A 27,573-nucleotide genomic window follows, 5' to 3' on the forward strand; every position below is an offset into this window, starting at 1 on the left:
CATCGATGTTGTCGCCAGTGGTCGGCGGAAGGTGCACGTGCCCGTCGACCTGGGACCGGACCGCAGCGACGCACGGATGCACGCCAAGACCGTAGGATCCTACGCAGTGCCGTAGGGGACCGCACCGCCACTTCCCAGCAAATTAGGGACACTGTTGCTCCTGGGGTATCGGCGAGGACCATTCGCAACCGTCTCCATGAAGCTGGGCTACGGTCCCGCACACCGTTAGGCCGTCTTCCGCTCACGCCCCAACATCGTGCAGCCCGCCTCCAGTGGTGTCGCGACAGGCGTGAATGGAGGGACGAATGGAGACGTGTCGTCTTCAGCGATGAGAGTCGCTTCTGCCTTGGTGCCAATGATGGTCGTATGCGTGTTTGGCGCCGTGCAGGTGAGCGCCACAATCAGGACTGCATACGACCGAGGCACACAGGGCCAACACCCGGCATCATGGTGTGGGGAGCGATCTCCTACACTGGCCGTACACCACTGGTGATCGTCGAGGGGACACTGAATAGTGCACGGTACATCCAAACCGTCATCGAACCCATCGTTCTACCATTCCTAGACCGGCAAGGGAACTTGCTGTTCCAACAGGACAATGCACGTCCGCATGTATCCCGTGCCACCCAACGTGCTCTAGAAGGTGTAAGTCAACTACCGTGGCCAGCAAGATCTCCGGATCTGTCCCCCATTGAGCATGTTTGGGACTGGATGAAGCGTCGTCTCACGCGGTCTGCACGTCCAGCACGAACGCTGGTCCAACTGAGGCGCCAGGTGGAAATGGCATGGCAAGCCGTTCCACAGGACTACATCCAGCATCTCTACGATCGTCTCCATGGGAGAATAGCAGCCTGCATTGCTGCGAAAGGTGGATATACACTGTACTAGTGCCGACATTGTGCATGCTCTGTTGCCTGTGTCTACGTGCCTGTGGTTCTGTCAGTGTGATCATGTGATGTATCTGACCCCAGGAATGTGTCAACAAAGTTTCCCCTTCCTGGGACAATGAATTCACGGTGTTCTTATTTCAATTTCCAGGAGTGTATATTGTTTTTGCAGTATAACGGTATGGGAAACTTTCACTTTATTCTTCTTTTTCCATGTATGAAGGATATGATTACTATTGTCTTGTACCAAATATGCAGAATGGTCGCTGCATCACAATTTGCAAGCGTGTCTGTACTCTTCTAGGGAGGAATTAATTCAGTTACTATTTTTAAAACACTATGTCATAAGTATTTCGCTCATCAGACCAAACTGAATAAAGCCTCTTGTCTACAATGAAACCTTTGAAGGAATTAGATAATGTTTCTGATATTCTGCACGATGATATTAATGTTAATGCCATGACCCCACCCCCAAAAAATGGATAGAACTCTTCATGATTTAAACAATGTTACAGGACAACTGTATTTAAAGCGAAATAGGAAGCAGACTAATTCCAAATTCCACCGGTGAACAGTTCTTCAGTCAGTCGAACCAAGTGTGAATCGAAAAAACAGTAAAGTTTGCGAATTCTTATTCGTCAAAATACGTGCCTACATCGTGCTTATTTTGAGACTTCAATCAAGAAATAAATTTTTTTAAAAACTCTGTTATCGTACCCGAACTGTCGTTCCTCTGTTCAGTAGTGTCTCCCTTATCAGTTGAGTAACATGATATCTAATCAGGTTATAGTCGCCACAGACTGACCTCCATATAAGAGCCTCCGCTCCGGAGTCGACTTCAGTGTTCGCCCATTAACGCCGTGATCCGTTGGCGTCACTAACAGATATGGAGTTGAGACTTTCATTGTGTGGATTGTTAATACTCGTCACCATAGCACGTTTCGCCAAGGTGAATACCATACATATTGTTTCAGTTGAAATACCTGTCAGTTTACAAAAACATCAAATGGCTCTGAGCACTATGGGACTTAACATCTGAGGTTATCAGTCCCCTAGAACTTAGAACTACTTAAACCTAACTACACAAGGACAGCACACACATCCATGTCCAAGGCAGGATTCGAACCTGCGACCGTAGCAGTCGCGCGGTTCCGGACTGAAGCGCTTAGAACAGCTCGGCCACCGCAGCCGGCGTCAGTTTACAAAGTGATCATAAGAGTGTATTAGTGTCGTATGGACTAACAAGATATTTAATTGCAGGATATTTACTCGTACGTCACCCGGAGTCGATTTATGTTACAGGGGAAATGCGTATATCCTTACACAGTATTACGTAGCTTTTCTAAAGCACTTTTCCGTACTGTTTTAGACTTTCCAAGCAAGAAGGATACTGAAAATTAGCTTCATTTGGGCAAAGAACGTGTACACCAACAGTTCAGAGAAAAATTCCATGTATTTAGACAATTTCGTGACTTGTCATACTAGCTTTAAGCAGTTTCTGCGAGTTATGCGTTACGCTGTACAAAGACCTGTTTCAGGTATAGTTAATTGTACCCGATGGACGCTGAGACCTGGCCATACATGCGTATACTGTTTTGACCCCAGAATCTTTCTCCAGGTTATACAATGACCTGTTTGTAATGACATGAATGTCAACAGTATGGAAGACTGTAACCATTCACAATTTCTACGTCTTCCGTTTCCAAGCCATTTTCGGGCGTGACGTGGTATTCAGTCGGTGACCGGACAGAATATCTCCCTTGAAATTAATGGATTTATGGGATAGAAAGAAGCGCGACCAACAGAAGCTGGACCGTTGAAGATACAAAATGTAGGTTATTACGGAGGCTCAAATGCGGCAAGAACCGTAGGGTCCGCGCCATAGTGTGTACAGGAATTCTCCCCTAATAGTCGTCAGGCGCATTCTCTCAGGTATTTCAGCAGATACTTGCAATTTCGTTTCTGCATCGTGCAGCTGGAGTCAGCCTAAAAAAATGCTAGCCGTCACGTATTTCACGCTACACCCAGTGTCGTCGGAAAGCGTCAATTTGTTTCCCATTACAAACAAAATGTTTTTTAAGTGGACGTTTACGTGGCCATTCGATAGAGCGATGCCAGATTAGTCTAGTGTGATATTTGTTTTATCGATATGCGTTAACAGGAACAGTGAAACTGAGAACGTCCAGTGTTCCAGCAGTGACAGCACAACCCTGGCCCTCGTTGACTACTAGCGGCAGACGCTATAGCGCCTCTGCTGGATTGATGGTTATTTTTCTAGTTTTACTGCCCCTATTACTATATGTCCATGAAACGATTATCAGACAAGACTCATTTTGTAACGTGAACTTCAATTGCGGAAACAAACCACCTTGAGGACTTGGGGAAAATGTTAGGTTTCAGTTATTTATTTATGTACTTATTTTGTCGAATTCCTTTGGCGGTTCAGAGTTTTGTCCGGTCAGTTTAGAAGTGAGAAAAAATTTCATCTACTAACATCTAACACATCGCTCCCGTCGAACTTCACCTCTTTCCCAGCCGCCGAACCAGGTAGCGCAGTGGTAGCAGATTGGACTCCCATTCTGGAACACGACGGTTCATATCTGCACCCGACTATGCTCATTTACGTGTTCCGTGTTCTTAAATCGATGGAGGAAATCCTGAAATTGTTACTTTCAAAAACCACGGTCGAATCTTAATCCGGGTTTGTGCTACGTCTACCATGGCGTCATAGGCGACGAGGCGTTAAACATTGCTCTTTCTTGTTTTTTCTTCCAGGGAGATGATGTGCTGGTGACTGTCAAGCAAGGAGTGTTAAGGGGGACCACAGCCACGAGCGTCTACAACGTGTCTTACACGTCCTTTGTGGGCATCCCGTATGCTACGCCGCCATTAGGGAAACTCCGGTTCCAGGTAAGTGTTTCCTGACGGAGAGTTAATCTGCACAGTCTTTAAGCTACGTTTGTCTCAGTGGAACGAGAACCGTTAAAAAAACTACGAAAATAATTAATTTTGAAACTTGGAAAGTATCTGAAATTGACGAATCTGATGTGCCAGTTTACGATAGTGCAACTAACTTCCATACGAAGTGTGATTATGCTGCAAAGCAGTTTGCTCCTTATACGAGACACGATACTGATACAGGCTGTGTGCAGGGCCTATAAAAATTAAATTCTGAGCCCAAATAAATTATGGGTATCATCGATAACACTGATTATTTAAAGTGGCTGCAGCCAATCCAGGAAATTGCGCCCAGACTTTAAGTGTGCTAAATGTGTTGTGTGCATATGTCAAGTAATAAGTCAAAACATGTATTCAAAGTACGTGGTTTACTAGTGAACATAGTTCTGTGACTCCCCAGTTCACAACAACGACCATCGACCATGTTTCTTAACTTAATGTTAGCAGGCCTTCTCAAAAAACTAGGTATTGGAGATCTTAACGCCCATCTCATCATCAGCTCGGAACTGAATGTGTCATCGCTTAAAAACCTATATGTACACATACCTCTCTGCACCACATTAAGGATTGTGAGGTCACAAAAGAAAAGTATCAATATATACTTCATAGAAGAATTAACCTGTCGGAGAGAAAGCACTAAGTTAATTTGCAATACTTTGAACATGAAAGAGATTGAATGTTAAGTTAATTAGGCTGTTTAAAACAATGTCACAGCAAAAATGTTTGAGTCATTCCCTCCAAGAATCTTCTGCCATCTCAGAAAATTAAAATAGGTGTAATATTTACGAAGTTTACAGTGACTGAAATAATGTTCAAAATGTTTCCTCTTAACGGATTTGTTGTACTGATTCCAAACCGGGTCTTAGATTTTGCAAGTCAATAATATTTTCAAAAGTTGTGAAGAATTTAAGATTGTGAATAACATTTTATCAATATTAATTCTCCTGATGGAGGAGGGGACGTGGGAAAACCCATCACGTCATTAGTGCGACATTGCAACATCTACACTGGGAGCCATAGGAGATGGGCTGAGGGAGGGACATAATCGAATAAATTAAAGGAGCGTCATCCTCTCTGTATTCCCCTACTAGCGTGATGCAAAATGCGTCTCCCGTAGTAAATGCCACTAAAGTTGGATGAACATCTCCGCGACCATTTCGCGCACACTAAATGAACCTGTAACGGAATGTACCACTCTTCTTTGAATCTTATTATTTCCTCTATCAATCCCATCTGGTATGGATCACAAACTGACGATCAGTATTCAAGTATTGTATAAAAGAATGTTTTGTGAGGTACGTTTTCTGTTTCCTGAGGGTTCTTCCAATGAATCTCAATTTGATATGTGACATGTGTGGTGAATTTTATGTGGTAGTTTCGCTTCAGATCGTTCTCCATGCATACTCCTGTATATTTTAGGGAAGTAACTGCTTCCTGTAATTGTTCTGCAATCTAGTAGCCAAACAATAACGGTTACGTATGTCTATGTATATACAATACATTTGTTCACCTTGTGGCTCCATGCTCCAAGCGTCAATCTTTTTTTGGTCTTTTTGTATTTCGCCACAGTCCTCTGGCACTGCGACTCCTATTTAAACAAAGGCGTCACCCTTGAAAAGTTTCTTATATGTACTGTGGTATTATAACTCTCCGTTGAGGGAACGCCCGTAGTTACTTATACGTCTGAAGGCTTCTCTCCGTTGAGAATGACATGCTGTGTTCTGTTTGTTAGAAACTCTGCGCTTCAATTACACAATTGGTCCTACGTCCCAAACCTTTGAATTTTGTTCATTAAGAGACGGGGCAGAACTGTACCGAGCATCTTGCGGAAGGCAAGGAACAACACAATAGAAACAACATTCTGAGGTACTAGTCTGAAAGTAAAGTATCCAGAGCAATAAAAAAAATCCAACCGGAGCGCATATCGCAGATAAACCAAATCCGTTGTGAAGTCTGTTGTCGTAAGGACGACTCGTAGTTGAGAGCTGGATATGTCATGCATATAAGGAATCGAGTTGTCTCGTAGTTTCTGCTTCATTTATATTTCTCTCCGGAAAAGTCAACTCATGATATGATCTGACAGCTGAAGGTGTCTCCTTCGCTTGGTGCATCACCCTTGTGCAACATTCCACTTTTGATGCGCCACCCATATGGTACGTGGTACATGGACAGATCGTATCCTCCTCAAGGGCGACCATTTCGCTGTCTGTTACTGCAAGAATGGTAATAGGTTCTGGCTAGTCAGCTTGCCGAGACAAGCTAGCTGTCACACTAGAAGTTACACAGTGACCAATCCTAATGAGGGAAGTCTTTCATTGACCCTCAGTGTGGTTTCATTGTTGGCTTGCCCATACATGCATCACATCCGGTGCAGAGTGATAAACAGTAATCAGTGACTATTGGTCTAGCACACATATTGCGGTGGTAAAGCCTTTTGAGTTACGAGAATGTTATTACTGCTGCAAGAAAAAGACAATGAAGCAATCTATTGAGTTAAGAAAAAGAAATTACTGTAATTATTCCATGTGCTAATGAAACGTTTATACTGATTCCGGTCAATGTGCTCGTTTCTTATGCGAATCCATGCGAAGTTAAACTAGTAAATGGTAAGGATACAAGAAGCTGACACCCAAAACTCGAGTGGCAGTTACAGAGTGCTGTATCAGAATGTAAAGGACAATGAGCTTGTATGTTTTGCATATTTTGCTAAGATCCTGTATCGTATACATCCAACAGAACTAAAAATATTAACGACAATAATGGCGATAATAATAAACATCTCTCTCTCTCTCTCTCTCCCTCTCTGGATCAGGCATATCGTTTCTCTTAGTAGCGTTCGGTTATCGTATTAAAAATAGCAAAGCACGTACAATAGGGAATGTCATTTGGCTAAACCCTGAGTGTTCTGAATTTTTATTGCACATATTAGCTGAATTTTAGACGATTTTTTGGCTTCAGAATCAGTTACTCAGGACTAGAATATGTGAAAAAGATGAAAACACGTAATGTAATACGCTAAGTATGATTATATTTTGGGGGAAGACGTACTGAGATTAATTATATTAAGTACACGTGAGATGGAAACTATGAATACAGCCTACAGTTAATTAGTCATACATACTTTCTGTAAGGCTTTTGTTCTTTTGCTTACATATGAACTTAAACAGAAATAATGTATACGAAGATCTACGTTCCTTCGATATTTAACTTATTGTTGCTGCTGTAAAACTGTTTCTTACTTTCAGTGACAAGATCTGACTACTTAAACATTCACATAAAATAGCTTGTCTATGATATTAGTCGCATATTACTGCTTGTACTGAAAAATTACCGCCTCTTTCCCCATTTAAAGATCGTGAGTGCTTGCTCATTGACAAATGTGCATCTTGTCTTACTGCGCAGTATGTACCGTGATTTAGAACTGCACTTCAGTTATTTCAGTGAATAGTCCCGAGAATCTATTTGGCGTATGGGACAATGTAAACCCTTCTCTAAATTATTATGGTGATTAACGCAACGGATAAAAGTAGAATGGCGATTTACTGTGGGACAGTACGTAAAGCACAGGAGCTTGTAACACTTTGTTATTGCCATAGATTGCTTTTCTATAGGATAACAACTTCGATTCCCTAATCAGCAAACTCTTCCATTACCAATGGCGAGAATAGTGATTATGGGACTGAATAATTTTGTTTGAGTTTATATGAGGGGGAGTAGCAATGAAAAAGGTTTACCTTTGCTGAGATTCACGTGTATTTTATAATATCGTACGAAAACACTAAAGTGACACTTTGCCTCGATATTCAAGCTCACAGAGTGTTGTAATGCCTTCAACGACCTTTGATTTTGATCTCTGTAGGACTATGGCTAACAGTCACACGTGCTCTGTCGGTGGGTGAGGTGTGGAATGTGAAAATGACACTCACGAACACATAAGCCTGCCACTTCACATCTACGCATGTGCTATTAGTGTAATACGGGGCGTGTACCAAAAGCTACGTAATGTAATGACCAACATCAGCAAAGCTACGATGTCCACTCGGCTACATAAGACCGATAAACACTTGTTACCTAACTCTTTGGCTGATCACAGCCTTTTATGAAACAACTATTGGAGCAATATCTTTCTCTCTCTTTCTATCGGAACAGGCCTCGGAAGGTCGAACGGAACAGACCGACCGCCATGTCATCCTCAGACGATGGGCGTCACTGCATGCGGATATAGAGGTGCCTGTGGTTAGCACCTGCTTTCCCGGCCATTGTCAATTTTCGTGGCCATAGCCGCGACTTCTGAATCAAGCAGCTCCACAACTGGCTTCACAAGGGATGAGTGCACCCTATTTGCCACCCATTCAAGTGTTAGTCAAGCCCATCAGAACTTAACTTCGGTGATTTGACGGGAACAGATGTTATCAATACGCCAAGAGTGTTAGAATTGGAACAATGTGCCACTGGTGCAGTTTCTTCTGTATAATCCGCTTAATATTATTTTAGTCAGTTTAATATCAAAATGACAATACACAGTGAAATCTATGAACGTTGCCCCAAACTTGATACAGGCATACAAACACAAGGAGGAGGCCAGATCGTAAAAAAAATCATTACTTAAGCTTGGAAATAGCTTGAGTTTCGAGCGCATACAAGAGGATGAACGATGGTTGCGTGGTCAACATTAAATACAGGGTGGGCACTAAAGGCGGGAACGTTTGGTCAAAACTGAACTTACAACGAAATCACTTCAAAATTACCAAACTTCCTGTACGAAACGTGTCAGTGACAGTAAATAACACTCAAATAGGCTCGGGCGAAAAACGAAATTTTTAAATTCGGTCACTAGGAGAAATTAATCTGGCACATAATACGTAACATATAGACATGGGTGGACACTAATCACAAGGAAAACACCCTAAGTGCGAAAAAATGTCCCCCAAAATTGGTGTCGGTGTACCACATTTCACTTCTTAAGCTTGCAAAGCAAGTAGATTGTGACAAAATGGAATCTACGTTAACGTACCAATGATATCATGACAACGTGGTCCGATATCATTCACAAAGAAACACGATAAAAATTAATATAATTCTCACACAGACTATATTAATTAACTTTACAGTGGGCAAACATCTCGTGGAAACAGAAACTACACAGGTCTAACATGTGGCCACTGGCGTACCAATGTGGTTGGATACAACTCACAAAGAAAACGGCACAAATTAAATAAAATTTATGCACAAATGATGGTTGCCTCAAAGGTACTGAACTGGATTAACTTCTACTGGGATCAATTATTTGCAAACGTAATCTAAGCCAAGTTACGTTAGGACGAGACAAATAGCTGGAACATGTTGTCGAACACAAGTCACAAAAGAACCATCCAAAATTCGATAAATTTCGCTACTAACATGGTGTGTTTGCAATCATATTCACTCAGTTAATTTTAGAGCAGAATCGGAAACACACTACACTGAGATTTCAGCACAGTTAGCAAGTTCGCGGCAAATAACGCCAATATGTGGCCAATAAATGTATACGATAAAAAGCCTGGAACTCTTAAAGTAATGAACCAAAAGTGCACCGATCCAGCAGCAAAATGAAATTTTACAGCCAAGGAAACATTGAGAAAACACACAGCAATTGAAATAAGAGAGTGAACTGACGGTTCACACTACACACTAACTTGCAGCTAAATGCCCGTATTTTGCCATCTAATCCGCAAAAATAATAATTAAAACATCATTTACAGTTTCTCTGAGTAAACTGACCCTGAAAGGAACATTATTTGCTTTCTGCACGAACAAACAATACGTTCTAATACATCCTTTTTACCACAATGTGAGGAGCCGCATACAGCTACGTCTGCACAGTTCGCCAGGCAGCCTAAGTCTGCCCGCCAGCCAGCCGATGTCTGCCCAAGAGGGCGGAAGTAGATGGCAATGGCTCTCTGTTCGAATTCAATAGAAGGTGTTAGTTCTCCTCGGCAGAGACCAATCAGACACCCCCTCTTCTCTGCTAACATCATTTATCTTTGATGATAGCTTTCCTTTGTTGAATTTTCTCACAAGGTTAAGTTGGTACAACCTGTACTTTACCGCCACTCTCTCTGGCCAGACCTGATCCGCTATATTTTTCCCAAACTCACTTTCATCCACTCACACACATCAGGATGGAAATGAGGGGAGGAAAAAAGGAGTGCTACACATAAGTCAAATTCCATTTCAGCCACCAGGCGTAGTACGACAATAAAAAGGAGAATGGTTTTGATACCCCTACCAACGATAGCAAATTACCATTTAATGAAAATAACAAATGTAGCGAAACAACAGTGACGATTCAGTACAAGCTGACATTTAAAATTAAGTTACACGTTTTTATGGTGTGCCAAGTAACTGTTGACGAATACTGCACTAATCTTCAAAGTGACACGTATTCATGACACTATTTTTCAGCATAGTCACCAAGCCCTTTTAAAATCGCCGAAACATTCTACCTGTCGTTTACTTCCTGGACTATAGATATCCGCCCATTTCTAACAGAGCCATTCGAGAACCTCTGCTTGTACATCCTCATCGTTGGGAAATCTCTTTCCTGTGTCGTTGCTGAGAATCAGTTCCTCGATAGCCTGGACACAGTCGTCTATGGCCGTTTTCAATGGCCTTCCTGCCCGGTCAGCGTCATTGACTTGTGTGCGAGCTTGTTCAAGTTGTTGGCATTATTTCTGAATCTGGATGAAATTTAGATGTTTTGCACACAAGAATCGTTCTGAGCAACTTACTCCAACTTTGGAGTACGTTTACAGTTGCCGCGTCACGCAACTCGCACACTGTGCTGCACACGTTATCCGTACCGCAGCAGAACCGTGTCTGCTAGAAACTAAGAGGCTGATATCCACGTCTGGAAACGCGCCACACTTGTTGCTCAGTGACTTTAGCGTGAGACGACATTGTAACTTACTTCTAAGGTCCCTGCGTACCTATTATAGTTCCACTTCCCTGACACGTTTCGTTAACGCCTTTATGATGCTCTGTTGTTGTTGTTGTGGTTGTCGTCGTCGTCTTCAGTCCAAAGACTGGTTTGTCACAACTCTCCATCCTATTATAGCCTGTGCAAGCCTGTTCATCTCGTAATAACTACTACAATCTACATTCCTCTGAATCTGCTCACTGTATTCATCTCTTGGTCTCCCTCTACAATTTTTACACTACACACTTCCTTGCAATACTAAATTGGTGATCCCTTGATGTCTCAGAATGTGTCCTATCAACCGATCCCTTCTTTTAGTCAAGTTTTACCACAAATTTCTTGTCTCCCCACTTCTATTTAGTACCTCCACATTAATTGCGTGATCGACTATATAACCTCCAGCGTTCCTCTGTAGCATCACATTTCAGAAGCTTCTATCCCCTTCTTTTTCAAACTGTTTTCTGTCCATGTTTCACTTCCACAAGTGGCTACACTCGAGACAAATACCTTCAGAAAAGACATCTAACACTTGACTCTGTATTCTATGTTAAGGAACTTGTTCAGAAACGCTTTTCTTGCCATTGCAAGTCTTTATATCCTATCTACTTCGGCCATCATCAGTTATTTTGTGGCTCAAATAGCAAATAGCAATATCTACTGCTTTGTCTCGTTTCCTAATCTAATGCTCTCAGCATCACATACGCCTACATTCTATCATCATTGTTTTACTCTATTACTGTTCATCTGATATTTCCCCATCAAGGTACTCTCCATTCCTTTCAACTGCTCTTCCAAGTATTTTGTTGTCTCTCAAAGAATTACAATGTCTTCGTCAAACATCAAAATTTTCATTTTTTCTCCTTGCACTTTAATACCTACTCCAAATATTTGTTTCGTTTCCTTTACTGCTTGCCCAGTACAATGGGTCGTAGGATCAGTACTGCCTCGCATGTTACTATATTTCTTCGAAATCCAAACAATCTTCCCCAAGGTTGGCTTCCAACAGTCTTCCCAATCTTCTGTACAGAATTCGTGTTAATATTTTGCAACCATCACTTATTAAACTGATAGTTCGATAACTTTCAAACCCGTCACTTATTGCTTTCTTTGTAACTGGAATTATTACATTTTTCTAGAAGCCTGAGGGTATTTCACTATGTAGAATTTGAAATTACTCCGACAAATCATTACAGGCTCCGCAACCGGCAGCAAACTGGGAGGGAATACTCAACGCCACCGAGTACGGCAGTGACTGTGTCCAACAACGCGGCCGGGGCTCCGAGGACTGCCTCTACCTGAACGTGTACGTGCCGGGTGTGCCGGTGGAGGGCGCCCAACTGCCCGTCATGTTCTGGGTGTACGGCGGAGGGTACAGAAGCGGCAGTGGTTCTGGAGACCAGTTCAGCCCAGACTTTCTCGTCTCCTACGGCGTTATATTCGTCGCTTTTAACTACCGCCTGGGACCCCTTGGTAAGTATTGCTTTCGATAGTCCTATCTACGTGTAGAGGCTTTGATTAACAGTCATATAGTCCTGAGTCCCGAGTTAGACATCAGCAGTACCGATCAAAGTCTTTCAGTTTCAGTAATCACCGCCATTCTGTCAACGATCTGCTCAAGGAGGCCGTAGAAGCATACAGAGTTTCAGATTTATTACCCCTACAGCGAGAAACTGCCCTAAATGCTGCAGAATAGGCAGATACCAATAGCGTTAGGAAGGTAATGGAAATCATGGCAATGAACCACAAAATATGGATCCACAAGAAATGTCCCCTCCAGCTGAAAAAGTGTCACGATGATCTCGACTTTGCCGCGCGGGGTAGTCGAGCAGTTTACGGCGCCTTGTCACGGTCCGTGCGGCTCTCCCCGTTGGAGGTTCGAATCCTCCCTCGGGCATAAGTGCGTGTGTTGTCCATAGCGTAAGTTAGTTTTAGTTACATTAAGTAGGGTTTAGGCTTAGTGACCGATGACCTCAGCAGTTTGGTCCCATATGACCTTACCACAAATTTCCAATTTTATTGATCTCGACCTTGACAAAAGATTAAGGATTAAATCACCATTTGGATATCTGGATGGGACTGCCAAAGGAAACAAGATTAAGAGACCAACGAACGAATACACTCCACGATTCGAAGCATGGAGTGTAAGAAGTCTGAACTTCGTAGGTAAAACTTCGAAAATCTGAAAAGGGAAATGAAAAATTCACACTAGTTGCACTGGGGACCATTGAAACGAGTTGCTAGAAAGATAGAGGTTTCCAGTGACACGAATATAGGATAATATCAACAGCAGCAGAAATAGGAAGGTAGAGCAAGCTCAGAGAGGAAGCTTTCATAATGTAGGGAAGAGTTTCGGAAAGCAGTTAACAAGGATGGTTATTTAGCTGCTGCTTTTAGATAATTAGCTGTTCTAGTAGTACTCTAGCTGAAAACCGTTTCGGCCTTCGTGGCCACTTGTTGACAAACTGCCTCTTGGCTTCTGTTTCGGGTAATTCGGCCGACGTTTGTATGAGGATTTTTCTGATGATTTGCCAGCAGGAGTGGCTGACATTGTCAAAGCTTCACCCTGAATCGCTAATGGTGGACTGGAGTCGAGCTAGCGGCCGCAGATTATACATACCTAGCGCGCCAACGTCTAAGAGTATTTCCGTGGTAATGTTCGGTACCGTTTTCCTCTTACCGCCAGCAGCGGTCGTTCGCTACACCACGGGAACCCTTGATCCGTTCGCCTTGAGGTTTTATTCTTTCTCGTTGAAGCTGTTGCCATGTTTGCGTATTTCTATAGCTTCACGATAGTTCAGGTATACATGCCGAAGTCGCAAGCAGAAGATGAAGAGATAGAGAAAGTATGAGGATATTTAAAGGGTAACACAATACATAATGGAAGATGAAGATCTAGTAGTCGCTGGGGACTGGAATGAAATTGTAGGGGAAGGAGTAGAACAAACGTTTTCAGGAGAATGTGGGCTTAGAACAATGAATGAGAGAGGAGAAAGACTACTTGAGTTTTGTAATACATTTTAGATAGTAATAGCGAGTACTCTGTTCAAGACCCATAAGAAGAGGAGGTATACTTGGAAAACGTCAGGTATTACAGGAAGATTTCAGTTAGATAATTTCATGGTCAGACAGAGATACCGAAATCAAATATTGGATTTTAAGGCGTACCAAGGAGCAGATATAGACACAGATCACAATATACTAGTGATGAACAGTAGGCTGAAGTTTAAGACATTAGTCAGGAAGAATCAACATGCCCCCATATTGAGATACGCTTGTAGCTCTCTAAGGCTGTAGATAGAACAAAAAGGAATAGCTCAGTATGCAGAACAGTTGAAGAGGAATGGACATCTCTAAAAGGAGCAATCACAGAAGTTGGAAAGAAAAACATACGTTCAAAGAATGTATTTTTGAAGAAACAATGGGTAACAGAAGAAATACATCAGTTGTTCGATGAAAGGAGGAAGTACAAAAATGTTCCCGGAAACTCATGAATAAAGAAATACCACTTGCTGAGGAATGAAATAAATAAGAAGTGCAGGGAAGCTAAGACGAAATGGCTGCATGAAAAATGAGAAGAAATCGAAAAGAAAATGATTGTCGGAAGGGTAGACTCAGTACACAGGTAAGTCGAAACAGCCTTCGGTGACATTAAAAACAAGTGTGCTAACATTAAGATTGTAACGGGAATTCCACTGTCAAAGGCAGAGGAGAGAGCGGATAGGTGGAAAGAATTCATTGAAAGCCTCTATGAGGGGAAGCATTTGTCTGATGTGATAGAAGAAGAAACAGGAGTCGATTTAGAGGACATAGGGGATCCAGTATTAGTATCGGAATTTAAAAGAGCTTTGGAGAGCTTAAGATCAAATAAGGCAGAAAGGATAGATAACATTCCATTAGAGCTTCTAAAATCGTTGGGGAAAGTGGGGACAAAACGACAATTCACACTGGTGTGTAGAATGTATGAGTCTGGAGATATACCAACTGACTTTCGGAAAAATATCATTCACACAATTCGGAGGACTGAGAGAGCTAACAAGTCCGAGAATTATCGTACAATCAGCTTAACAGTTCATGCATCCAGGTTGCTGACAAGAATAGTATACAAATGGAAATGAAAATTGAGGACTTGCCAGATGACGATAAGTTTGGCTTTCGGAAAGGTATAGGCACCAAAGAGGCAATTCTGGTTGGTAATGGAAGCAAGACTAAAGAAAAATCAAGACACGTTCATATGATTTGTCGACCTGGAAAAAGCGTTCGACAATGTAAAATAGTGCAAGATGTTCGAAATTCTGAGAAAGCGGTAAGCTATAGGGAGAGATGGGTAATATAAAATATGTACAAGAACCAAGAGGGAATAATAAGAATGGATAACCAAGAACGAAGTGATCGAATTAAGAAGGTTGTAAGACAGGGACGTAGTCTTTCGCCCCTACTGTTAAATCCGTACATCGAAGAAACAATAATGGAAATAAAAGAAAGGTTTAGGAGTGGAATTAAAATTTAAGGTGAAAGGATATCAATGATGCGATTCGCTGATGACAATGTTGCCAAGTGTGAGAGTGAATAAGAATTACAAGATCTGCTGAAGGGAATGAACAATCTAATGAGTACGGTATATGAATTGAGAGTAAGTCAGGACTGATGGTCACGAAGTAGATGAAGTTAGGGAATTATGCTACCTAGGAAGCAAAGTAACGAATGATGGAAAGAGTAAGGAGGACATCAAAAGCAGACTAGCGATGGCACAAAGGGTATTCCTCGTCAAGAGAAGTCTACTAGTATCAAACACAGGCCCTAATTTTAAGAAGAAATTATTGAGAACGTACGTCTGGAGTACATCAGTGTATGGTAGTGGAACATGGATTGTGGGAAAACCAGAACAGTAGAGAATCGAAGTATTTGAGATGCGGTGCTACAGACGAGTGTTGAAAATCAGGTGGACTGATAGGGTAAGGAATGAGGAGGTTCTGCGCAGAATCGGAGAGGAAAGAAATATGTGGAAGACACCGATTAGGAGAAGGGACCCGACGATAGGACATCTATTAAGACATTAGGGAATGATTTCCACAGTACTAGAGGGAGCTGTAGAGGGCAAAACTGTAGGGGAAGACAGAGATTGGAATATATCCAGCAAATAATTAAGGACGTAGGTTACAAGTGGTACTCTGAGATGAGGAGGTTGGCACAAGAGAGGAATTCGTGGCGGGCCGCATCAAAGCCTAGTCAGAAGACTCTTGACCCCCCCCCCCCCCCAGAAAAAAAGCTTCACTGGACGAGCGTGTGTGATAGCTCTTCTCTACAGCAATAACTTCCGTGTCGGCGAATTTTACTGGGCGGTCGGTCTCACACAGCGTGTGCCAAACTGCAGTGCCGCTTATGTTGTGTGATCCTGGTGTTGACCGATCATTCAGTCAATATATCGTATACCATTTACATGCGGAAAAGTTTATGTTGGTTCAGTCATACCAACATAACCTTTTCTGCATGTGGATGGTACACGATATATTCTCGATATTGCGAATGGCTACCTCTTTTCCTTTGCCGATCTGAGACACTCTTGTATCTCCTTTTTCGGTTTATAAATAGTCTTTACGCCGTTTTTGCACAATATACGGCCGATTCTGTCCGTCATTGTGGGAATATATGGCAGAAATGCCAAACCCGATGTATCACTTCGCTGAATGTTTGTGTCATTTCATATGTAACTCTCAGGCCGGCCTCTGTGACCGAGCGGTTCTAGGCGCTTCAGTCCCGAATCGCGCTGCTGCTAAAGTCGCAGGTTCGAATCCTGCCTCGGGCATGGATGTGTGTGATGTCCTTAGGTTGGTTAGGTTTAAGTCGTTCTAAGTCTAGGGGACTGATGACCTCAGATGTTAAGTGCCATAGTGCTTAGAGCCATTTGAAATACAGAGGAAGTCGCGCAACACAGTTCTACCACCTCGGATCTATAGATTACCAAAGATCCGTAAGAAAAATGTTCCATTAAGACCGGGTGTTAGCGCTCCTGCCTCACCGACGTATAAACTGGCGAAACATGTGGCCTCTTTGCTCCATCTGCACTTGGCGATGACTGACACATTCATGAAGGACTCAAGAGATTTCACTGAGGAGCCAAGAAAACTAAAACTTGGATCAAACAACATACTGGTCAGCTTTGATGTTGTTTCTTTGCTTAACAATGTGCCAATCAGAGATTCTCTGCAGCACATTTTCTCGCAGGACACCACCAAGCTCTTTTATGGGTGTCTCACCACGAGCTGTTTCACTTAGAAAGGCAACTTCTACGAACAGCTGCAAGGCGTCGCCATGGACAGTTCTCTAAGTCCAGTGGCGGCCAACTTCTTCATGCAATATTTCGAAGTTCATGCACTGGACTTGGCACTTGTAAGCCTAACGTGAGTTTCAGATATGTTGATGATACCTTATTTGTGTGGAGCCATGATGAGGAACTGCTTAGTGACTTCCTAAGACACTTTAACAGCCTACGCTGCAACATAAAATTTACCATGGGGTCAGAAAAGGACTAGCAACTACCCTTTCTGTATGTGCTGGCCACAAGGGATGGTGGAAATCAGGGACACAGCGTGTATCGAAAATTGACACATTGGCCGATACCTTCACAAACTGTCAAATCACCACCGGACCCAGAAAAGAGGCATGATTAATACGATCTTAACGAAAGAAATACGAATATGTAAGCCTCAGCACCTCAGATGCGAAATTCAACACCTAGAAAGCGTTCTGAGGAGCAATGGGCACCGCATACCATGTACATACGGAAAAGTTTACATTGGAATGACTGGCACATTAATCAGTACCAGGATCACATAACATAAGCGGCAGTGCAGACTGGGGCAGAGCATGCGCTGTCGAGAGCGACCGGACAGTAAAGTTCGGCGGCACGGAAGTTATTGCTGTAGAGAAGAGATATAACACCCACTTGTTCAGTGAAGCTATAGAAATACACAAACAAGATAAGAGTTCAACAGGAGAGAAAAAACCTCAACGTTAACGGATAAATTCCCGCGCTGCAGCGAACGACCGTTGCATGGGAGCAAGGAAAGAACCGTACCGGAAATGACCACAGGAAAGCCTTTGGCCGTTGGCGCACGGGGACACACAAGCTGTGGCCACGAGTTCGATCCTGTGTACCACCAGCAATGTATGATTAACCTTTGAGAAGGCCAGCCACTCGTGCTGGTAAAACGTCAGAAAAATCATCAAACAAACGTCGGCCAAAGATCCCGAAACCAAAGCCAGCGGGCTGTTTGTCAGTACTGTAGCTGTTGGTGTTGGTCATTAGGAACAAGTAAGGGCTTTCTTATGGTTCAAGCAAGAAACTGTGAATGACTATTTGGAAAGTAAATCTACTATGCGCATGTATGCCTTAGCTAGAAACAGTGTCTCAAGAGGTCTTTTATCATTTGTTCTTGTCTGTATATTTGTCTGAGACACTACAAACGTGACAAATATGACCTATTGGTGATGAAAAATATTAATAGTTTGGCTTTCCAAATTCTGCTGTATTGTTTGAATATTATTATTTAAAAATTTATTTTTGTACAATCCTTACTAATCTGCATAATTGATTCGTATTAGTCTCATGAAATTTTCGTATCTTTTGCATAAAATTATTCTTTCTGGTGGCTTAGAAGTTTTTCATAGTATTTCAGAGTATAATCATAGTGAAGAGGATGACGGTAGTATAAATGATAATCAGATTTCTTTTCTGATCTGAGGCTACAGAGGTATCAAAGTTACTATCGTAGGCAACATGAGATAGATACAGGAATGATTGGTGGAGGCAATGGGAAGGGTTACCTGGCCACAATGAAAGCGGCAGTTTGAGGAGAGGTTAAAATCATTGGAATGGCAGAAGGTTTGCTCACAATCACAGTGATAGAAGAAATGGTTGCCAAGGTTGTTGGGGTGATAGAGATCCAGGTTCACGCCTTGTGGAGGCTTGTTCAACTGATCCAAACATTGTAATAATGTAGCATGACGTAACATTCGCTTTTGAATGTTAGTAATACCTACTTGAATAGGCAAAGCGTACAACCTCCGTGACAAATCTTTCTTCTTTTTTTTTACATTCGTTCAAAAATGGTTCAAATGGCTCTGAGCACTATGGGACTTAACATCTTAGGTCATCAGTCCCCTAGAACTTAGAACTACTTAAACCTAACTAACCTAAGGACAGTACACACATCCATGCCCGAGGCAGGATTCGAACCTGCGACCGTAGCAGTCCCGCGGTTCCGGACTGAAGCGCCTAGAACCGCACGGCCACCGCGGCCGGCTTTTACATTCGTCACTTAGAGATTAAACATCCGTTTGTAATTGCTTGTGCTGCTCACCCGAAGATCCTTGCAATTTAATATGATCTTTCTCTAACGAAACAACTTCGGTTTCTAGACTAGAAATCCTGTCATCAAAATCCTGAGTGCTTAGCGCATCAACTATCCCTGAAATATATTTCCAACTAGATTATAATTTTTGCTCTAAATTTTATATATTTCCCTCTAAAGTAATAACCTTAGTTCGATGCTCCATTGCACTAGCCTTCATTTTCTCAGTCAGTTTTCCGGATTTCCATCTATTTCTTCTGCGAATTCGTTACCCTGTTTTATTTTACTAATATCTAACCTTTCGCCTCATTTTTCCCTCACAAGAAAATTGAAACTTTCTGACAGATTAAAACTGTGTGTTGGACCGAGACTCGAACTCGGGACCTTTGCCTACGCTGGTAAGTGCTGTACCAACTGAACTACCCAAGAAGTTCCATATCAGCACGAACTCCGCTGCAGAGTGGAAATCTCATTCTGGAATCATCCCCTAGGCTGTGGCTAAGCCATGTCTCCGCAATATCCTTTCTTTCAGGAGTGCTAGTTCTGCAAGGTTCGCAGGAGAGCTTCTGTAAAGTTTGGAAGGTAGGAGGCGAGGTACTGGCAGAAGTAAAGCTGTGAGGACGAGGCGTATGTCGTGCTTGGGTAGCTCAGCTGGTAGAGCACTTGCCCGCGAAAGCCAAAGGTCCAGAGTTCGAGTCGAGTGAAAATCTCATTCAGACAAGAAAATTATATGTGTTCGAGCAAACATGTATGTTTGAAATTTTGGTTACAGAACGTTAAGTACCTCTCAATGTGCTGGTAACTGCCGGTTTTCTGCAAAACTCTGCAAACGTACTCTATATAAGGTAAAAGCCATACGCAGCGCAGATATCGTGAACAACAAATGCACGTGAGGACTGTCAGTAATATCCTCAGAGGAATGCGAATAGCTACAAAACGCACAGTGATGGTTAGAGAGTTGATCAGAAGTCGTAACTGTACATCCTATAGTATCAGTACTGACACTTTTGAAGTTGTCCACATTGTCGTCAACATCGTAGCCAGCGTTCAGATAAGTGTAACGAGGTGCTGGTCTCTATACTTCTGCAGATAATTGATTGTAAACGCATTTTTATGATAAAGAAACTGTCATTTCATTGTGGTTTGATGTTTCTGGGGCGTTGTTTAAGAAAGTATGTCAATTTCTTGGCATATAGTTTATAATGCCTGAAAAAATACGTCCAGAGATTGTGCATATTTTGTAGTTTCGGTAGAAGATTTTTAAAATTGCATCTTTTTCTCCAGAAGCTTTCCGTCGTACTTGTTCATTTTTATGTCCAGACCAAGAGTCACAAAGCACTAGTGATTTTAACTGAAAAACAAATAGGAGAAAACCTCTTCAGATGTTCTTTTGTCACCTTCCAGCTCGCACTTGCATCTGCGAAGACATGTGGAGGACACCGTTTTCCTATATCCCTTGAAACACGAGTTATTAACTTTCCGTTTGGTTCTTGGAAACATACATAGAATTTGTCTGTCAATCGTCAGTCCATTGATAAAGCAACGTCGATCGTATAGGTGTATGTTGCACTGTTAATTGATTACAGCGTCGAGACTGTGTTCCTCTATCCCTTAATGAAAAGCATTCTTTCGGAAGAGAGCTCGCAGTTGAACTGACTCTGAACACTGTTCATTGTACAATCCATTTTGATGTTTTTTGTCGTGATAAGCGTAATAACTTCAGCAAAAAACGTATGAGCACTTTGAAACATCTCTTCTTCATCGTATTTAACTTTTCATGCATGGAATATTGTTACACGGTGTTATATCATCCCAAACTTCTTCTTCGAATTTGTAATAAATCCCAGTGATGCTGTAAAGTTCGTTCACCCGAGATTTCTGGCTACGCCCAATGCCCAACGCTGTAAATGCCAGTAATGAACTCAAGAAACGCATTCTAGGGTTCCATCAAACTTCGCCTTTACGCGCTGCTTGACGACATTGAACTGCAGCGATTTCTGTTGAAAAATCATGCCTTTTCTTTGCCACATAGTCCAGTACATTTTTAATATTGCTTCCTGGCTTCAGTTTATGACATCTCTTCAGGGAGTTGTCACATATGTTGAAACCTCTGTCGTCATAATTATTGTAGTATATGCTCTGTCTAGTGTGTTTTCATCAAACACGGAGATGACACTTCTTACTTTTTATCAGGTGAAGGTTGGAATTCACTTTCACCGTAACCATCGCCTGTTCTAGAACTTTCCGCATCACACCGCTTGCCGTGAAGTGTTCGTCATTATCATCACTAGCATCGTAAGTATGTGTTAGCGTTACAATAGTAACCGTTGCTAATCGGTGATAACATTTTTGCACCGTAATAGATAAAATAAAACATGTGAATGATTAATTCTCTACACCAGTACCATTTTCACGAAGAAGATTTCGTAGTAATTTCATTTTCACCAATCGAAATAGGTTATCAGGGTTGAATCCGACCCGCCTGACGCTTCACTACACAAATAACGTCACAAAGAGCAACTTAACGTACACACTGCACCGTCGCTACTCGTCTCGACTGGAGCAGCGGCAGGAAAAGATCGAATTCGGCATGCCATACTCAGCAGCATCTAATGGACGACTGCAGAGGTTTCCAGATTAACGAATTTCACCAGTACAGTAAGCGACCTAGAAATGATCCCTTCCTCGTATGATCCATGGACCTTCCCGTTGGTGGTGTGGTTTGCGATCCTCCGTGATACAGATTGTCGTACCATAGCAGCATCAGCTACCGAGGAGTATCTGTTGAGAGGCCAGACAAACATGTGGTGCCAGAAGGGCAGCACCCTTTTCAGTAGTTGCAGGGGCAACAGTCTGGATGATTCACTGGCTTGGCCTTGTAACGTCAACCGAAACGGCCTTGCTGTGCTGATACTGCGAATGGCTGAAAGCAAGGTGAAACTACAGTCGTAATTTTCCCCAAGGGCATGTACCTTTTCTGTCGGTTAAATGACGATAGTATCCTCTTGGTTAAAATATTCAGGAGGTAAAATAGTCGGATCTCCAGGCGGGACTGCTCAGGAGAATGTTGTCATAAGGGGGAACAAAACTGGCGTTCTACTGATCGGAGCGTCGAATGTTAGATCGCTTCGTCGGGCAAGTAGATTAGAAAATGTTTGAAAGGGAAGCGATAGGTTGAAGTTAGATATAGTGGGAATTAGTGAAGTTCTGTGGCAGGAAGAACAGCACTTCTGGTCAGGTGAACACAGTGTCGTCAATACAAAATCAAATAGGGGTAATGCTGGTGTAGCTTTAATAACGAATAAGAAAGTAGGAATGCTGGTAAGCTACTATGAACAGCACAGTGAACACATTGTAGTAGCGAAGGTAGACACGAAGTCCACACCGACCCCAGTAGTACAAGTTTATATGCCAACTATCTCCGCAGTTGATGAAGAGATTGAACAAATATATAGCGACACAAAAGAAATTCTTCAAATAGTTAAGGGAGACAAAAATGTAATCGTGATGAGATACTAGAATTCAATAGTAAGAAAAGGAAAAAGAGGGAAAAACAGTAGGTGAATATGGAATGGAAATGGAAAAGGAAGCATCCTGGTAAATCTTGTGCAGAGCATGATTTAATCATCACTAACACTTTCTTTAAGAATCATGAAAGTAAGCTGTATACTTGGAAGAGCCTTGGAGGATTCAGTTTCATTATGTAACGGCAAGAAAGAGATTTAGGGACCAGATTTTAAACTGTAAGGCATTTCCAAGGGCAGATGTGGAATCTGACCACAATTTATTGGTTATGAACCGTAGACTGAAACTGAAGAAACTGCAAAAAGATAGGAATGTAAGGAGGTGGGACCTGGATAATCTGAAAGAACCTAAGGCTGTTGAGATTTTAAGAGGGAGCCTTAGAAAACTATTGACTGGTACAAGGAAAAGGAATGCAATAGAAGACGGCTGGAAAGTCCTCGAAGATGGAATACTGAAGGCACTGGATAATAAAATAGGTAAAAAGACAAGGCATAGGAGAAAACCTTGGATAACGCTAGAGATATTGAATGTAACTGACGAAAAGAGAAAATATAAAATTGAAGCAGGCGAAAGGGAATACAAATGCCTAGAAAATGAGATTAAGAGGAAGTGCAAAATGGTTAAGAAGAAACGACTAGAGGAAAAATGTGAGACCTTTCGAGAGAAGAGAAGCGGCTGTGTGAATATGAAGAGCTTGGATGGAAAATCAATCCTAAACAAAGAAGGTAAAGCTGAAAGGTGTATGAAGTGTATAGATGGTCTACACAAGGGAGATGAACGTGAAGGCAATTTTATAAAACTGGAAGAGGACGTACATGAGGATGAGATGGGAGATATGATACAGCGAGAAAATTTGATAGAGCAGTGAAAGACCTAGCCGAAATTGGGCCTCATTTGGCTGACATTACATCAGAACTACTGATAGCCTTTGGAGGGCTAGCCATGACCATACTCTTCCATTTGATGTGACCAATGTATGAGACAGGCGAAATGTCTTCTGAATTAAAGAAGAATTCAGTAATTCCGATTCCAAAAAAAGGAGGAGCTGACAGGAGTGAGTATTACAAAACTATCAGTATAATAAGTCATGATTGCAAAATAGTAACACGAATTCTTTACAGAAGAAAGGAAAATTTGATAGAAGCCAACTTCGAGGCGGATCAGTTTGGATTCCGAAGGAATGTATGAACTCGCGAAGCCATGCTGAACTTGGAACGTACCTTAGAAGATAGGTTAAGGAAAAGCAAAGCTATTTTTATAGACTTTTGTAGAATTAGAGAAAGCTTTCGACGCTGTTGACCTGACTACTCTCTTTGAAATTCTGAAGGTAGCAAGTGTAAAATATAGGGAGCGAAACGCTGTTGACAAGATGTACAGAGACAAGACGGCAGTCACAAGTGTCAAGGAACATGACAGGGAAGCCGTAGTTGAGAAGGAGTGAGATATGGTTGTAGCCTATTACCGATACTATTGAATCAGTACATTGAGGAAGCAGTAAAGGAAACCAAAGAAAAATTTAGAGTAGGAATTCGAGTTCAGGGCGAAGAAATAAAAATTTAGATGTTTACCAATGACATTATAATTCTGTCAGAGACAGAATCTTATATCCTCCTTTCAAATTACTGTCCATTGAAAGGACGATATAAGATGAACATCAACAAAAGCAAAACAAGGATAATGAAAATGTAGACGAGTTAAATCAGGTGATGCTAAGAGAATTAGATTAATAAACGGGTCATTTAAGGTAGTACACAAATTTTGCTGTTTGAACATCAAGATAAATGATGATGCCCAAAGCAATGTTTAGAGCCTATGGGTGCTCAACTTCGTGATTATAAACGCCTTTACGCACGTTAAAAGAAACGACTGTGGATAAAACTACGAAAAAATCATCGTACGGCGAGAAGAAAAGTTATAAAATGACACTCATGCACTTACTCCCTCCTCACTGGCGTTGAATGTAGACTGACAATGCGAAGAAAAGCATTTCTGAAGAAGAGACATTTGTTAACATGGAGTATGGACTTGAACGTCCGGCAGTCTTTTCTGAAATTATTCGTATAGTGTATAGCCATGTATGGAAGTGAAAAATGACCAACAAACAGTTTCAACAAGAACAGAATAGAAGCATTCGAAATGTAATGCCACAGAAAAATGCTGAAGTTTAGACGCGCAGGTCATGTAACTAATGAGGAGGTACTGAAAAGAATTGGAGAGAAAAGAAATTTGTGGCACAACTTGATTAAAAGAATGGATCGATTCGCAGGACACTTGCTGATACATCAACGGATCACCAATTTAGTATTGGAGAGAAGTGTTTGGGCTAAAAATTGTAAATGGAGGCCAACAGATGAATACCGTAAGCAGATTCAGAAGGATGTAGACTGCAGTATTTATTCGGAGATGAAGAGGCTTATACAGATTAGAGTGGATAGCTGCATCAAACCTGTCCTCGGACTGAAGATCACATGAGAAGCTGCAGAATCTCCTAAATAGGCAACACAACTGCTGGAGGACTCATATGGACAGACTGCACCAGAAATAACTGCTAGTTCATTCATAATCACACCACTAACTTCTTGAGTCACAAAAATAGCACTGTTAACTCAGTTATTATCGTCTAACTAACTGATATGTTGACTGAATCCCAAGAAGGTACACATTTATCATGTTGGGTAACAGTGGTCAGAACAACATTAAAATCAGACTACATTTCTACCGCAGAGTTCTCAATTCTACCCAATCTGCTGCTTCGCTCTTTGACTTACTGTAGCCTTCTGCGTTATAAAATTAATAACAAAAGTTCCAATGAATGAACAACTGCCTCAGAGCAGCTCACCAAATCGGTAAACTTACAACTAGTTGATGACCAAAAAATTCCTCGAATGAATCTCCCAAAATTCTCTAAAAAGCCCCATGCTAATATTGGCTCTGAGCACTATGGCACTTAACATCTGAGGTCATCAGTCCCGTAGAACTTAGAACTACTTAAACCCAACTAACCTAAGGACATCACACACATCCATGCCTGAGGCAGGATTCGAACCTGCGACCGTAGCAGTCGCGCGGTTCCAGACTGAAGCGCCTAGAACCGTTCGGCAACACCGGCCGGCTCATGCTAATATTAAATAAGGCAACACTCGAAATCTCTCCCCACTAATGTGCGGAATCTCAGAAATAAAAACTGAAGCAAAAGCAACGCTGCACAGGAAATATGCAGGTTTAGCTACAGAATTGTATTCAGCGTTTAGTAGTGGCTCCACAAACATTAAATATTCGCGGGAAAGATTATCTGAATGAATAGAGAACCACAAAAAATCTCTACTACATGCCTGGTGTCCTCATTTCTACCGCAGCCCAGCTCCGAACACAAAATATTCCAACTCTAGAAACACATTAATGTCGATTAAAAATTAGTCATATCACACTATGTACTCAGCATCATCTAACAATGTGAAGACGGCTCCATACAAAACGTATGTCACAGTCTCACTCTGTTCAAACGTCTGTGTTGAAGGAGGAGGGGGAGGGGGTGTTTCAGGACCCTCCAAGGTTCACACAATGAATTATTACACGAAATCATTCAACTTTTCTCACCACAATGTAATCATTTGTTGAAGAATACGATACAAAACGTTGGTATGTCTCCATTTAAATACAGGGGGGTTATAATTAAACATTTGCACATGAGCCATTGCAGACGAAAACTATCTATGGTATGTTTTTCTGCTTAAGGTCTCATTCAGATTTGGTCTAATGGTTTTGAAGCGTCCCTGGTGTTTCCCCCTGTACACCAGAGCAACAATTGCGGTCTCACTACACTCCAAAAGGGTGCAGTCACGTGCAGTAGGCTTTCAGGACCACGATTTCAGGGTCGAATCGTCCAGGGGCTGTCAGCAGTGTCGAAGGCTGTCGAGAAAGTCGTCGTGTTGGTTCAAATGGCTCTGAGCACTATGGGACAACATCTGTGGTCATCAGTCCCCTAGAACTTAGAACTACTTAAACCTAACTAACCTAAGGACATCACACACATCCATGCCCGAGGCAGGATTCGAACCTGCGACCGTAGCAGTCGCGCGGTTCCGGACTGAGCGCCTAGAACCGCAAGACCACCGCGGCCGGCAGTCGTCGTGTTGGTCATAGCACTCTAAACTGTCGTTTGTGACCGCGAAATGTGTGGGAATCAACGACCCAAAGGAAAGGTTGGTTTCGTTGACGCTCTTTTTTGCCACCGCCTGAGGCGTTTTAGTATAAATACTAAGCGGTGGCATGTCTGAAATCTTTTCCTCGGCCACCCATAGAAAACAGAGTGCTTTCAACGCTTCGCTTAGCGGTTCTGACCTCCATCGTAGAGGCGTTGCGAGAGGAGTGTAATGTGTGTATGAAAGGTATGGCGACCTTCCCAACGGTTGAAACGTCCATGGTGGCATTGGGCAGAATTGTGGTGAAATTTGGTGTTACTGTGACATTACTAATCAGCGTTAAACCTCACATGAACTTCTAAGCTCCGACCTTGTTTCCCTCATGTATCGACGACTTTGGAGTGTAACCGTGTAATCGTGCTCGAGAGTGACGTCGTATGGTGCCGCGCTGTTGCACTACTACAGAGGAAGGTTTTAGGCACATTGGAGTCAAGTTTCAAACTTCTGTGGTGCAGTCGGAGGCAGTTACGGGGTTTCGAAAAAGTGACCCTTTAATTATGTGGCATAGCGTATTTCCTGGTGCTTTAGATACTCTACCTTCATCCTATCAACCATTTTTATCTTCGTTATACATCACTGACCACTTTTCTATCTAGTTTGAGCCATTATATTTACATTTTCGTATTTTGTTTCTACCTATCTCATTCATACTTTTGACATTCCTCACTCTGACTAGTAGAAAGTTAGTCTTA

General features: G+C 42.1%; 1 protein-coding gene across 1 annotated transcript in view; it reads left to right on the plus strand.

The window, feature by feature from the left end:
- Positions 1-1,713: 1,713 nt before the first annotated feature.
- LOC126253185 (cholinesterase-like) overlaps positions 1,714-27,573 on the plus strand; it is a 97,295-nt gene continuing 71,435 nt past the window's right edge. Inside the window, exons 1-3 of the mRNA XM_049954348.1 lie at positions 1,714-1,836; positions 3,663-3,797; positions 11,997-12,273. Of these exons, the coding sequence (XP_049810305.1) occupies positions 1,774-1,836; positions 3,663-3,797; positions 11,997-12,273 (475 nt within the window). The 5' untranslated portion in view covers positions 1,714-1,773. The remainder of the gene's footprint in view (positions 1,837-3,662; positions 3,798-11,996; positions 12,274-27,573) is intronic.

Source organism: Schistocerca nitens, chromosome 4 (assembly GCF_023898315.1).
Source record: "Schistocerca nitens isolate TAMUIC-IGC-003100 chromosome 4, iqSchNite1.1, whole genome shotgun sequence".
Classification (NCBI taxonomy): Eukaryota; Metazoa; Arthropoda; class Insecta; order Orthoptera; family Acrididae; genus Schistocerca; species Schistocerca nitens.